Source organism: Delphinapterus leucas, chromosome X (assembly GCF_059928025.1).
Source record: "Delphinapterus leucas isolate spDelLeu-1000000601 "Yukka" chromosome X, BTC_Dleu_Yukka2, whole genome shotgun sequence".
Classification (NCBI taxonomy): domain Eukaryota; kingdom Metazoa; phylum Chordata; class Mammalia; order Artiodactyla; family Monodontidae; genus Delphinapterus; species Delphinapterus leucas.
The window spans coordinates 85,804,946-85,819,990 of NC_143150.1; the positions used below are offsets into that span (position 1 = coordinate 85,804,946).

Here is a 15,045-nt window from a genome sequence, read left to right on the forward strand (position 1 = left end):
TGTCTAGGCTTGAGCTGTTTACTACCCCCTTTCCATGTTCTGTCTTCAATTTGCTTTGCTGAAATTGCTCTCAACAAAGTCACCATGACCATGATGTTAATAAATCCAATGGCCAGGTCTCAGTTTTCATCTTACTTGACCAGTCAGCAGCATATGACCCAGTTGCTCACTCTCTCTTTCTTAGAACATGTTCTTCACTTGGCTTTAAGGACACCACTCTCTTGTAGTTTCCTACCTACTTCACTGACTGCTGCTTCTGTCCCCTTTGCTGCTTCCTTGTCTTGTCTATTCCTTAACTTTGGAGTGTCCCAGAGTTCTATCCTCAGTCCCTTCTCTTTTCTATCCACACGTGCTGCCTTGGTGATTGATCTCATCTAGTCTCGTGACTTTAAATACCATCTGTCCATTGATGAGTCCTAAATGTATGTCTCCAGCTTTGACCTCCCCTTTGAACTCCAGCTTCTAATATCTAATGGCCTACTAAATATCTCAAAGAAACATGTCCAAATGGAAACTCCTGATCTTTCCTCTAAACCTCTTCCTTCCACAGCCTTCACTAATTTTCATTAATGGCAACCTTATCCTTCCAGTTGCTCAGCCTAAAAGCCTTGGAGTCATCCTTGACTTCTCTCTTTCTCATGCTCCATATCTCTTCTTGTCAGCAAATACCATCAGTTCTTCCTTCAGAATATATCCACTTCTCACCATTTTCACAGCTACTACCTTGGTCAAGCCACCATTCTTGCCTGGATTATTATAACACTTTACTAACTGTTGCTCTTCTCTTGCACTCTTTCTTGCTCCGCCCCCTGGCCCCAAATCTATTCCTAATACAACAGCCAGAGTCATTTTAAAACCTGACTCTGATCATGTCACTTCTCTTTTCAAAATTCTCCAATGGCTCTTTATGTCACTCACCTAATCTTTACCATGGCCTACAAAGCCCTGTACTGTCTGGCCCTCTGGTACAGCTCTGATCTCATCTTCCCTTTTCTTTTGCTCATAGAACCTTTGCACTCACCATTCCCTCTGCTTGGAATGCATTTTCCTCCCACATAGATATTTCCTCACTCCTATAGGTTCTCTCAAATGTTCTTTTCTCAGAGTGACCTTTCCTGACACCTTGTTTAAAATTACATGCCCTGCCCCACACACAGTTGCATTCCCTACCCCCTTCTCTGCTGAGATTTTCTCCATAGCACTTATCTACATCTAGCACACTATACGTTTTACTTATTCTGTTTGTTTGACTCCCCTTACCCCATCCCAACACACCTACACTAGAATTTAAGCTCCCTTGAGGGCAGGGAGTTTTGTCTATCTTGTTCACTGCTGTATCCCTGATGCCTAGGACAGTGCCTGGCACACAGTAGGCAGTAAATATTTGTTGAAGGAAGGAATGATTATTTGGCTAAATAATTTATATAAAAAGCCTTTAAGAAGTTTATAGCCTTTTACTCAGTAATTACCATTCTAGGAAGCTTGTAATTAAATAATTGGAAGGTGGACAACAGATCATACCTACATTTCATCACAGCATTTTAAAAACCCTTATTTAAAAAACTTTCAAGCATCACAAAAGTAGAAAAAATAATATAATAATATAGTCAACCATCACTATAACATCTTCCAGATCCAACAGTTATTAAGATGTGGCCACACTTGCTGGGTTATTTTGTTGTTGTTGCTGTTACTAATGTATTTTAAAACAAATGCCAGACCTTAAGTCATTTCACTCTCACGTTCTTTGATATGCATCTCTAAAACATATAGATATTTTCTTACATAAGCACAATGCCGTTATTACTCCTAACAAAATTAATGATAATTTCTTGGTATCATCTTAATATCTAGTCCATTTTTAGATTTTCCTGATTGTCTCACAAAGGCCTTTTTGTGGTTAGTTCAAATCAGGATCCAAACATGGTCCACACATTACAACATTACCTTTAATAGCAAAAATTTGGAGGCAGCCAAAATGTATCATGAAAGAAAACTGATTAATTATGGCAGTGTCATAAAACAGTGGTTATCTTTGTAGTGGGATAATTGCTGCTATGGTTTTGTCTTTCTTTATACTTTTCAATCTTGGTTCCAAGTGTTCTGTACTGAAAATTAGGGGGAAGACTAAAAAGATTTTAACTGTCTCTCAGTGAATTAACTGAATTTGAATTCTGTATCTCACCCCTATCTCACCCTTTTTCTTAGTGACCCATCTTTGATATCAGTGTGCCTGGCTTATCTTCCTTCTTCTAGGTCAGAGCTCATCAGCTGGTTCTTCCTCCCTGTGATGTGGTAATCAAGGCTGTTTCTGAGTATGTTAGTTCCATCAAAGACCCCTCAAACCTGGATGTGGTTGGGAAGGATGTTTTCAAACAGTCTCAGGTGAGCTAGCCTCTCCCTTCCTAAAAATGGCCAGTTTTCTTACCTTCACAAATACCACCAGCAGATCTGATCTTTTTTGTGTTGCCTACCTCCTCTCCTCCTAGCTGCTTATCTTCTCTCTGCTTATAGACTGGAGCCTCAAAGTTTCTTTTAGAAAACATCACTAGGCCTGGATTTAAAGGATTCTTTACCTTTTTTCCACTGATTATTAAAGTTATATAAGCTCATCCTAGAAGATTTAGAAAATGTCACTTATGATCTCATTAACCAGAAACAATTTGCTATAGTTATCACTCTGGCATATATCCTTCCCTTTTTTCTTTTTTTGTTTCAGTGTATATTTTAATGTAAAGGAGGTCTTGCTTATTGAAGGATAATGGATACTGAAAAAGACTACTTAAGTAGGTCCACTTAAAACAAGAATCAATGTTTCATCGTTAATAGTGAAAAAGGGGCTCAACTGGGATTTTGTCTTGTGAAATGAAACTGAAAGTTAGGAAAATAAGTTAGTTTTATTTTTTAAAATTTCATCTATATTTACACTCTGGGTTTTTCAGTTTTATTTTTTAAATTAACATACAATAAAACTCACTTCTGCATCTGTGTGTAGGTAGTTACACAAATTTTTAACACATGTATTGATTTATGTAGCCAACATCACAATCAGGATCAGAACAGTTGAACCACCCCCAAAATTTCTCATACTTTCCCTTTGCAATCACATCCAAACTCATCCCTAATCCATGGAAACTACCAGTCTATTCTCTGTCATAGTTATATCTTAGAGAATAGCATGTAAACGAAATCATAGAGTATGTAATCTTTTGAGAATGGCATTTTGCATTCAACATAACGCCTTTGAGATTGTTCTAAATTTTTGCATGTTGCGTGTATGGATAATTCATTCCTTTTTATTGCCAAGTAGTATACATTGTGTGGCTATACCACAGTTTGTTTATGCATTCACCCTTAGAGGATATTGAGTTGTTTCCAATTTTTTGTGGTTTGAATAGAGCTTCTATAAACATTTCTGTACAGGTTTTTGTATGAACATAAGCTTTCATTTCCCTACTGTAAATACCTAGCAATGGGATTTCTGGGTCGTATGGTAAGTATATGTTTAACTGTAACTTTATAAGACTCTGCCAAACCGTTTTCCAGAGTGGCTATTCCATTCCTTACCAGCACTTGTTATTGTTGGTATTGTTATTGTTACTATTAGTCATTCTAACAGCTATGTAGTGGTAGTTCATCATAATTTTAATTTGCATTTCTCAAATGACTAATGACGAACATTTTTTTTCTTGTGCTTATTTACCATCCATATATCCTTTTTGGTGAATGGTCTGTTCATGAACAGTCTTTTGCCCATTTTTTAACTGGGTTGTTTGATTACTTACTGTTGAGTTTCGAGAGTTCTTTATATATTCTGCATACTAGACCTTTGTCAGATATCTGGTTTGCAAATATTTTCCCCCAGTCTGTAGTTTGTCTTTACATTCTTTTAACAGTGTCTTTTGCAAAGCAAAAGTTTTCAATTTTTATTAATTTATAACTTTTATGGATCATGCTTTTGGTGTCATGTCTAAGAACTCTTTGCCTAACTGCAGGCACAATAATATTGTTCTGTTTTCTTCTAAGAATTATATAGTTTTACATTTTACATTTAGAACAAATCATCCATTTTGAGTTCATATTTTTAGAAGTGTGAGGTGTTTTGTTTTGTTTTTGCATATGGATGTTCAATTGTTTCAACAAAGTTTGGTGAAAAGACTCTTCTATCTCCATTGAATTGCCTTTGTCAAAAATCAGTTGTCTGTATTTGTGTGGATGTATTTCTGGACTGTATTCTGTTCAGTTGTCCTATGTATCTAACTCTTTTGAAATAGCACACTGTTTTGAATCCTGTAGCTCTATGGTAAGACTTAAGATTGGGTAGTGATTCCTCTAATTTTATTCTTCTTTTTCAAAATTATTTTGTCTATTTAAGTTCATTTTTCTTTCCATATACATTTTAGAATAATATTGTCTATATCTACAAAAAATCCTGGTGGGTTTTAATTGGAATTCCTTTAAATATATACATGAATTTGGTGAGTCTTCAAATCCATGAATATGATATGCCTCTGCATTTATTTAAGTTGTCTTTGATTTAGTTCATCAGTGCTTTATAGTTTTCAGCTTATGTCTTATACATTGTTTTATATTTATACTTAAGTATTTCATATTGCAGGCACCTATTATAAAGGATATTGTTTTGTTTATTTCAGTTTCTAATTGTTCGTTGCTAGTATATAGAAATATGATTGATTTTTGTTTGTTGACCTTGTATGCTGAAACCTTTCTAAACTCACTAGGAGCTTTTTGGTAGGTTTCTTGGTATTTTCTGTATAGGTGATCATGTTGTCAGTGAATAGGGACAATTTTAGTACTTTTTTTTCCAGTCTGTATGCCCTTTTTTTTCCTTGACTTACTGCACTATCTAGGATTTCTAAACAGTGTTGAATAGGACTACTGAGAGAGGATATCCTTGTCTTGTTCCTGATATTTGGGGAAAGCATTCAGTCAGCATTAAGTATAATGATAGGTTTTGTAGATGCATGTTATTAGGTTGAGGAAGATCTCTTCTATTCCTAGTTTACTGAAAGTTCTTATCATTAATGGATGCTGTATTTTGTCAAATGTATTTTTGTATGTCTATTGATAGGATCATGTGCTTTTTCTTCTTTAGTCCATTGATTTTTGAATATTGAGCCATCCTTGCATTCCCAAGATATGGCAAAAATGTACTATTCTTTTTTTACATTGTTGGATATAAATTACTAGTATTTCATTGAGTATTTTTATATGTATTTTCATGAGGAATATTGGACTGTAGTTTTTATGTGTGTGTGTTTTCTTTGTTTGATTTTGATATCAGGGTAATGCAGGACTCATAAAATGTATTGGCAAGTATTCCTTCCTCTTCCATTTTTTGGAAGAGATTGTGTAGAATTGGTGTTTTTCTTCTTTAATTGTTTGGTAGAATTTTCCAGTGATGTATCAGGCATGGATTTCTTTGAATTTATCTTGTTTAGGGTTTGCTGAGCATCTTTAATTTCTAAGTATATCTTTCACTAAATCTGAGAAGTTTTCAGCTATTATTCTTCAAACAGATTTTCTGTTCCACATTCTCCTTTCCTCCTGTGACTACAGTGGCGCCAGTGTTTGACCTTTTGTTATTACCCCATAGATACTTGAGACTCTGTTTTTAAAAAATTATTTTCCTCTCTGTTTTTCACACTGGATAATTTCTATGGATTCATCATTAACTTTGTTGATTCTTTCCTTGGCCATCTCTTTTCTTTTTCTTTAATTTTTTTTTTATTGGAGTATAGTTGCTTTACAATGTTGTGTTAGTTTCAGGTGTACAGCAAACTGAATCAGTTATACATATACATATATCCACACTTTTTTAGATTCTTTTCCCATATAAACCATTACAGAGTATTGAGTAGAGTTCCCTGTGCTATACAGTAGGTCCTTATTAGTTATCTTTTTTATATATAGTAGTGTGTATATGTCAGTCCCAATCTCCTAATTTATCCCTCCCTGCCTTTCACCTTTGGTAACAATAAGTTTTTCTACATCTGTGACTTGGTTTCTGTTTTTTAAATAAGTTCATTTGTACCATTTTTTTAGATTCCACATGTAAACAATATAATATGATATTTGTCTTTCTCTGTCTTACTTCACTTGGTATGATAATCTCTAGGTCCATCCATGTTGCTGCAAATGGCATTATTTCATTCTTTTTTATGGCTGAGTAATATTCCATTGAATATAGGTACCACATCTTCTTTATCCATTCCTCTGTCGATGGACATTTAGGTTGCTTTCATGTCTTAGCTATTGTAAATAGTGCTGCAGTGAACATTGCGGTGCATGTATCTTTTTGAATTATGGTTTTCTCTGGATATATGCCCAGGAGTGGGATTACTGGATCATATGGTAGTTCTATTTTTAGTTTTTTAAGGAACCTCCATACTGTTCTCCATAATGGTTGTACCAATTTACATCCCCACCAACAGTGTAGGAGGGTTCCTTTTCCTCCACACTCTCTCCAGCATTTATTATTTGTAGATTTTTTGATGATGGCCATTCTGACCAGTGTGAGGTGATACCTCATTGTAGTTTTGATTTGCATTTCTCTGATAATTAGTGATGTTGAGCATTTTTTAACGTGCTTTTTGGCCATCTGTATGTCTTCTTTGGAGAAATGTCTATTTAGATCTTCCACCCATTTTTTGACTGGGTTGTTTGTTTTCTGATATTGAGCTGCATGTGCTGCTTGTATTGGGTTGGCAAAAAGTTTGCTCGGGTTTTTCTGTTACATCTTATGGAAAAACCTGAGTGAACTTTTTGCCAACACAGTATACTTTGGAGATTAATCCCTTGTTGGTCGCTTCTTTTGCAAATATTTTCTCCCATTCTGTGGGTTGTTTTTTGTTTTGTTTATGGTTTCCTTTGCTGTGCAAAAGCTTTTAAGTTTCATTAGGTCCCATTTTGGTTTTTATTTTCATTACTTCAGGAAGTGGATCAAAAAAGATGGCTGCAATTTATGTCAGAGAGTGTTCTGCCTGTGTTTTCCTCTAAGAGTTTTTTAGTATCCTGTCTTACATTTAGGTCTTTAATCCATTTTGAGTTTATTTTTGTGTATGGTGTTAGGGAGTGTTCTAATTTCATTCTTTTACATGCAGCTGTCCAGTTTTCCCAGCACCACTTATTGAAGTTGGTCATCTCTTTTCTGCTGTAGAACCCATCCAATGAGTTTTTTCTTTTTAATTCTGACTATTGTATTTTTTTTCAGGTTATTTATTTTTTTAAAAAAATTACTTATTTATTTTATTTTTGGCTGTGTTGGGTCTTAGTTGTGGTGTGCGGGCTTCTCTCTAGTTGTGGTGTGTGGGCTCAATAGTTGCAGCGCGTGGGCTTAGCTGCCCCACAGCATGTGTGGGATCTTAGTTCCCCAACCAGGGATTGAACCCATGTCCCCTTAACCACTGGACCACCACAGAAGTCCCTGAGTTTGTTTCTTTTTGTTTTGTGTTTTAATTTTTATTTTATAGTGGAGTATAGTTTTTTTATTTTTATTTTTTTAACTCTTTATTTTATATTGGAGTATAGGTGATTAACAATGTTGCATTAGTTTCAGGTGTACAGTAAAGTGATTCAGTTATACATATACATGTAGCTATTCTTTTTCAAATTCTTTTCCCATTTAGGTTGTTACATAACATTGAGCAGAGTTCCCTGTGTTATACAGTACGAGTATTGTATTTTAAATTCTAAAGTTTCCGTTTGGTTCTTCTTTTTTTTTTTAACATCTTTATTGGAGTATAATTGCTTTACAATGGTGTGTTAGTTTCTGCTTTATAACAAAGTGAATCAGTTATACATATACATATGTTCCCATATCTCTTCCCTCTTGCATCTCCCTCCCTCCCACCCTCCCTATCCCACCCCTCTAGGTGGTCACAAAGCACCGAGCTGTTCTCCCTGTGCTATGTGGCTGTTTCCCACTAGCTATCTATTTTACATTTGGTAGTGTATATATGTCCATGCTTCTCTCTCACTTTGTCACAGCTTACCCTTCCCCCTCCCCATATCCTCAAGTCCATTCTCTAGTAGGTCTGTGTCTTTATTCCCGTCTTACCCCTAGGTTCTTCATGACATTTTTTGTTTTTTAGATTCCATATATATGTGTTAGCATACAGTATTTGTTTTTCTCTTTCTGACTTACTTCACTCTGTATGACAGACTCTAGGTCCATCCACCTCACTACAAATAACTCAATTTCGTTTCTTTTCATTTGGCTCTTCTTTATGTATTATCTTTCTTTGCTGAGATTTTCTTTTTTTTTTAGTTTTAAATTATTTATTCTTATTTTAAACCTACTCAAAGAATGTTTTTCTCTGGGTAAAAGAGAAGCAGTGAGGATAAACACAAGCAAAATTTTGTTCTTAGCAATTACAGAATTTAAACAGTGGAATGACAGTCTTTTTCAGGGTCCTGACATTTAGGTCGAATTGATTTTGATTTTATGTCTGCTAAATATCACCTACTACGTATACATTTTTTTAAAGTTGAGTTGAGAATTAAAGTGAATAGAGAAAAAGTGTGATCTAGGAGAAAGGTCCTAAGGTCTACTTATTTTTGCTGAGATTATCTATCTTTCTGTTTCAAAAGTGTTTCTCCTACCTTCAAGCATTTTTATAAAGCTGCATAATGTCTTTGTCAGATAAGTTCAACATGTGTGTCATCTCAGTGTTGGCATATATTGATTATTTCCATGCAATTTAAGATTTTCCTGGTTATGCCCAGGCCAAGTAAATTTGGATTGGACATTTTGAATATTATGTTTTGAGGTTCCTAGTCTTATTTCAATATAGTCGGGAATGTTGACAGTTTTGTTTTAAGAGGCAATTGACCCATTTAAGTTCAGACCACAAGTTCTCACCATCCTACCGTGGGCCTTGGTTTCAATGTCAGTGCAATTTTCAAAGCCTTTGCAAACCTATTTGGATCAGTCCCATGAACGCCACCCAGTTGCCAGTCTGGGACTTGGGCAGTGGTTTATCTGTTCAGTTCTCAGAGTCTGTGGTCTGCTGTTTTAAGTGTCAGATCCACACATGTGCTGCTCCCTCTTTGCAATCCCTTCAGTACTTCCCGGTTCATTGGGCCACCCTTTTTCAGCGTCTAGGGCCAAGCAGCAGGAGGACAGAGAAAAAGCATTGAAGGCTCACTCCACCCTACTGAGACCACTGCTTCTCTGATCAGAGAGGAAGTTTCCTCATTCAGAGATTGAGCTTCCCGCTATTCCCCTATTGCCACTGCTGCCACCACAGGTTTGTTTTAGGCTGGCACACATGAGAACAGAAAAAAGGAAAAGAAAAATGGGGGTATTTCCATACATTTTCTTGAGTTTTCAGAGACCCTTTTCCCACTCTTCAGGCCAGAACTGGACTAGGGTTTCTCCTGGAGCTCTCTCCACATCAGTGGACGCTTCCAGATTTCAGGCTGCATTGTGTCCACACCAGGGGACACTGGAGAAAAAAGAAATGCTAAATTCACCCTTGGTTTGGTGGCACTTCGAATTCTGGTCTTCTTCCCAGAGTCTTCAAATAGTGGCTCCTGGTTTCTGTAACTACCTTCAGTGGGAACAAACTGGAGGGTACTTACCCCATCTTATCCAGAATGGAAACCTCTCTATAGATGTTTTTAAATGAATAAAGAATGAAATCAGTGTTTGATTTTGGGAGCATAAGTTTTCCTAACGAAATTTTGTGATAGCACTGTCTAACACCCACTAGTTCACATTTAACTTTCTGGCACAATCATAAAGAGTGTTTTTTTTTTAAATAAAAAGTATACTTGGGCTTTATTTTCCCAAAAGGCTTACATTCTGTTGATATTCAAATCATTCTCTTTTCAAGTGTCTTGCCTGCCATCATCTTTCATAATTCTCTCTTCCACCATTGATGAACACTAACTACAACAGATCCTCATTGGTCCGTGGCTTCTACTATGATGTGAGCAGTCCTCTATCATGTCCCTTGACTATAGGAAGTCCTGACATTTATGATAGATTTGCTCATTCACTTTGTTACTTTGCATTGCGCTCTCAGCTGTTTTCATGAGATGATTAGGAAGAGAGTGACTCACAAAAAGAGAAACTGACATGTTGGGTAGGGAGAGATCCTAGTGTTAAGTAGGGGATACTGTTTAGATGGAGAATAAATTTTCCTTCCAATTTTTTATTGTGGTAAAATACACGTAAAATTTACCATCTTAACCATTATAAATATACAGTTGAGTGGTATTAATTACATTCATAATATTGTGCAACCATCACCATCATTCATCCCCATAACTCTTTTTATCTTGTAAAACTGAAACTCTGTACCCTTTAAATGATAACTCCCCATTCTCTCCTCCCTCCCAGCCCCTGGCAACCACCATTCTACTTTTGGCCTCTGATTTTGACTACTTTACATACTTCATATAAGTGGAATTATACAATATATATTTTTGCAACAGGCTTATTTCACTAGCATAATGTCCTCAAGGTTCTTCCATGTTGTAGCATGTATCAGAATTTCCTTCTCTTTTAAGACTGAATAATATTCCATTGTATATAAATGTAGGAAAAGTTTTGTAAGTGCTCAATTGAGTGGTGAATATTTTTAATGTTATAGCTTTTGCTTCCTTTTGTAGCTTCATGAGTTTTGGAACTTGGATAATGACTATTCTTAATAACAAGAATCCACTTTTCACTAAACAAAACAAAACAAAATTTTTTAATAGAGACTTTGCTTCTAATTCCACCCTAAATGTTTCACAGTATTTCCTAGTCCTCTTTATATGTATGTTTTGATGTGGTAGTCATCTCAGTGTAGTCATTTTTAGCCTGCTTTTTTCACTTAACATTATGTTTTAAGCCATTTTTCTTTGTTGTATAATTTTCACAAACATTTTTAACAGTTATAGAATTATGAGAGCTCTTTTAACAAACATACAAAAACTGCTAGGTAATAGTGTCAAAGTATGGGGTTCTACTCTGCTACTTCTGGCCTCTGGATCTTTAAAAGAAAAGGGCAGGACTTAATTAAATATGATCATATATAAAATACTGAATGAACTTCTATAGATAAGGTCCCATGTTAGACAGTAGGATATAAATGTGAATAAACCATTCTTTGTCCTCACAGAACTTGAGGTTAAATGGGGAGGTAGAAGCAAATAAATAAGTACAACAAAGAAAAAAAACACAAGTTTTCACAGAAGGAGAGATTTCATAGAATTGGTGCCTCTTTAAGGAAGAGTAAATGTTTGCCTTTCAGGGCACAGAACAGAGTGGTACACTGAGGTAAGTACACATAATTCAGTATTTCAGGGTATTGGGCCATAGATCTATACTCACTGACATATAATAGTTTATAAGACATACTGTTAAGTGCAAAAAGCAATTTGAAAAACAATATGGTAAGATTCCACTTATGTGAAAAAAGCAAAACCATATTGGTGTACATATATATGTGTGTGTATAAACACAGCAAAAGTTAGGACACATACCAAACTGGTAACAGAGGTCACTTTTGGGGAGGGGAGTGGATACAGAGGTAGAGATATTAAGGAAGATTTTGTATATGGCTTGTATGTCTTAGGAGATTGTTTTTAGTTATTATTATGTGTTATTAAATATAATAGGGAAATAATAATGAATATATAAATAATGGAACCTTGATGCAATGGAATGTTATTTACCTGTCATTCTGTAAGTCAGTAATTTGCAAACATTCTTTAGATTTGAAACCCTTTTTCAAACAATTATGTCCAATTTTTGAAAAAGGAGAGTGATATTTTGTTTCTAAGTGAGGCTGGAGGACCTGGAGATCTTGATATCTGTATTTGTGTGCCTGCATGCAGGCAAGTAAAGAGATCTGGAATGCTGTGTAGATCTTAGAGTGTTAACAACTACAAACTCTGAGAGATAAGATTATAACTGTTTAAATTTTTCTTTTTTATTATATCTTTTAATTTTCCTATAAAAAATAAGTGTTATAGTTAGGAGATGATTTTTTGTAGAAAATATTCAACACTGAGGCTATAGGGTGAATTGGGCCCTCTCATGCACTGATGATGAGAGTATAACTTGAGACATCTGCTTTGGAAAGAGATTTAGTATCATGTGTCAAGAGTCTATGAAAATGACCATATCCTTTGACCTAGTAATTCTACTTCTAAGAATATGCCCTATGAAATAACCCAAGAAAATTATGTAAAAATATGCTCATCAGAGCATTATTTATAATGAGAAATTAGAAATGACTTTAATATCTTATATTCTATTTGATGAAATATTATGAAGGTCATAAGTTATATTCAAGAGGATTTGAAAATTACATTGGAAAAAGCTTGATAAGGAAAAGCCCCTTCTCAATCAGCCCCAACCCCGCAGAGGTAAACGGTATTTTCTATCACCATAGATAAGTTTCGCTTCTACTTGAACTTTATATTTACTCTTTTGTGTGTCTCTTCTTTCATTCATTATTATGTCTGAGATTAGTCCATGTTGTTGCATATATCAGTCCTTTGTTCTTTATTACTGCACAGTTTTTTATCATATGAATATGCCATAATTTATCCATTCTTCTGTTGATATACATTTGAGTTATTTCCAGTTTGGAGCTATTAAATAAAGCTGTTGTTAGTATTCTTGTTCATATTTTTTGGTGGACATATGTACTCATTTCTCCTGGATAAATACTTAGGAGTAGGATTGCTGTGCCATATGGCAAATATATGTTTAACATTATAAGAAACTGCCAGACTGTTTTCTCAACTCTACCAATATACATTCTTACAAGCACTGTATTGGGATTCCAGTCACTCTGTATCCTTGCCAGTGCTAGATATTTATAGCCTTTAATTTTAGCCATTCTGGTGGATATATAGTGATTTCACATTGTGGATTTTGTATATGTTTAAGAGGTTCTGGTTGTAATATTCATACCTTTTGAACCAATAATTCCACTTTGGGGACATTTTCATATGGACATAATCTGAAATCCAGAAAAACTTATACGTGCATATATGTTCTTTTCTGTGTAAGTTATAATAGCCAAATGTGAGAAATAACCTAAATGTCAGGTATTAGAGAAGTAGTTAAATAATTTATGATATATGTATAATGATAAAATATTCAGCCATTCAAAATTATCTTGTAGTGTAATGAAAGCAAGATATGAAATTGTACACAGAGTACGGTATCAACTATAGAAAAAATATGTGTATTAAAATAGACTAGCCATACTTCAACAAAAAAATGTATTTTAAAAATTAGTGGAGGGCTTCCCTGGTGGTGCAGTGGTTAAGAATCCGCCTGCCAATGCAGGGGACACGGGTTCGAGCCCTGGTCCGGGAAGATCCCACATGTTGCGGAGCAAGTAAGCCCGCACACCACAACTACTGAGCCTGCACTCTAGAGCCAGAGAGCCACAACTACTGAGCCCGCGTGCCACAACTACTGAAGCCCGTGCTCCTACAGCCTGTGCTCTGCACAAGAGAAGCCACCGCAATGAGAAGCCTGCTCACTGCAACAAAGAGTAGCCCCTGCTCGCCGCAACTAGAGGAAGCCTGCACGCAGCAATGAAGACCCAACACAGCCAAAAAAAAAAAAAATTAGTGGAAGGAAGCACACCAAAATATCTTTGGGTGATGGTACTGTGTAGTTTTTTTCTCCTATCTTTATGTATTTTTTCTAATGATCATGTGACCATTTTAGAATAGCACAAAATGTAAGTAAACTTTATTTATTTTTAAACTTAGTTTTTTTAAGTATTCCATCTTTTATGTTCTATAATGCTCTCTCCCTACCTAAACTTTTCTGCAGCATGAAAAATTGCTCCCTTGGGTTTCTTTAAACATTTGATTTCTGCTACTGTTTTGACTCTCAAATTATAAATTGCATGACAAAGACACTCTCATGTTATTTCTTCTTCTGAACATTTGATGTTCCAACATCCAGTCCAGGACAGAAGATAAAATAGAACGATTCAAGAAAGCAGTTGAGTACTATTCAGTCACAACCAAACTCTCTTCGCTGCCAGTGGGTCCCTCCTCCTTTCTAGGTAAGGCTTCCATTTGACCCCGAGCTGCTCTGTCTGTAGAGGAAACTGAGTTAGTCCCTCAGGAACTCCTGGGACAGAGTGGAATCACTTATTTGTATTGCACCCTTCTAGAAGTCATTCCTATTTGATAGACATCCTTTTGATTTCCATGTAATAAGAGAGGTGACATGAAACAGGGCCCTCATTTCTTGAATTTATAGATGGGATCCAACGCTATTTCCTTAGCTTGGGCTTCTTCTGGTGCTAATCTCCGTTGTGGCCTGGTATATGTAAAATTGCCCTGTGTGTGGGGTCAGGCCTGAGTTTGAATTCTACCTCTGCTATGTACTAGCTGTGTGATCTTTGCAAGTCACATCTGTATGAAATGTGGCTCAGGATACCTCCTTAACAGGGTTGTTATCAGAAGAAATAATTTATGTAAGGTTCTTGGCATGGCACATAGTAGCTGTTCAATAAATTGTTAACTTATTTATTAATAATAATTTCTCAGGTGTTTTGAGATTAGCAGAATATAACAGGGTACAGTTATTAGGATTGACTAAAGGATAGCCCTTTCTCTTTGCTTCAGGTTTTCGGAATAATCGACTTGGAAATCCTCCTATTCCACGAAATCAAATGGGCACTATCTCTGCTGGAAAGCCAATGGTAAATATCTTTTAAGAAGCTTGACACCATTTGATAGCATTAGACTTGGGTTGCTTCCCGATTTTTATAATCTGAGTTAAGGAGTTAGGGTGATTCAGTATTATCAGAATGTCAGTACTATCAGAATGTCATGTTCTCAACTTGAGGCTGGCAGACTCTGTAAAGAAAACATCCAAATCAGTAACCACTAGGGCATTGTGAAGGTAAATTAGATAATGTTGGAAGAATGGTTCTAGGAGACATAGATTTGTCCATTGTCCTGCCTTTGGAGGATTCTGTCCATACATCACTGTTAGAATTATTTCTTGTTATTCTCAGTAGGTTCTTTGTATCCAAACAGTTC

The 15,045-nt window shown here is 35.7% G+C and overlaps 1 protein-coding gene across 2 annotated transcripts in view; it reads left to right on the plus strand.

Annotated features, from left to right (window-relative positions):
* FAM120C (family with sequence similarity 120 member C) overlaps positions 1 to 15,045 on the plus strand; it is a 150,992-nt gene that overhangs the window by 31,184 nt on the left and 104,763 nt on the right. For both annotated transcript variants that reach the window (XM_022563582.3, XM_022563585.3), the window contains exons 4-6: positions 2,257 to 2,385; positions 13,955 to 14,057; positions 14,626 to 14,702. In XM_022563582.3, the coding sequence (XP_022419290.1) occupies positions 2,257 to 2,385; positions 13,955 to 14,057; positions 14,626 to 14,702 (309 nt within the window). The remainder of the gene's footprint in view (positions 1 to 2,256; positions 2,386 to 13,954; positions 14,058 to 14,625; positions 14,703 to 15,045) is intronic.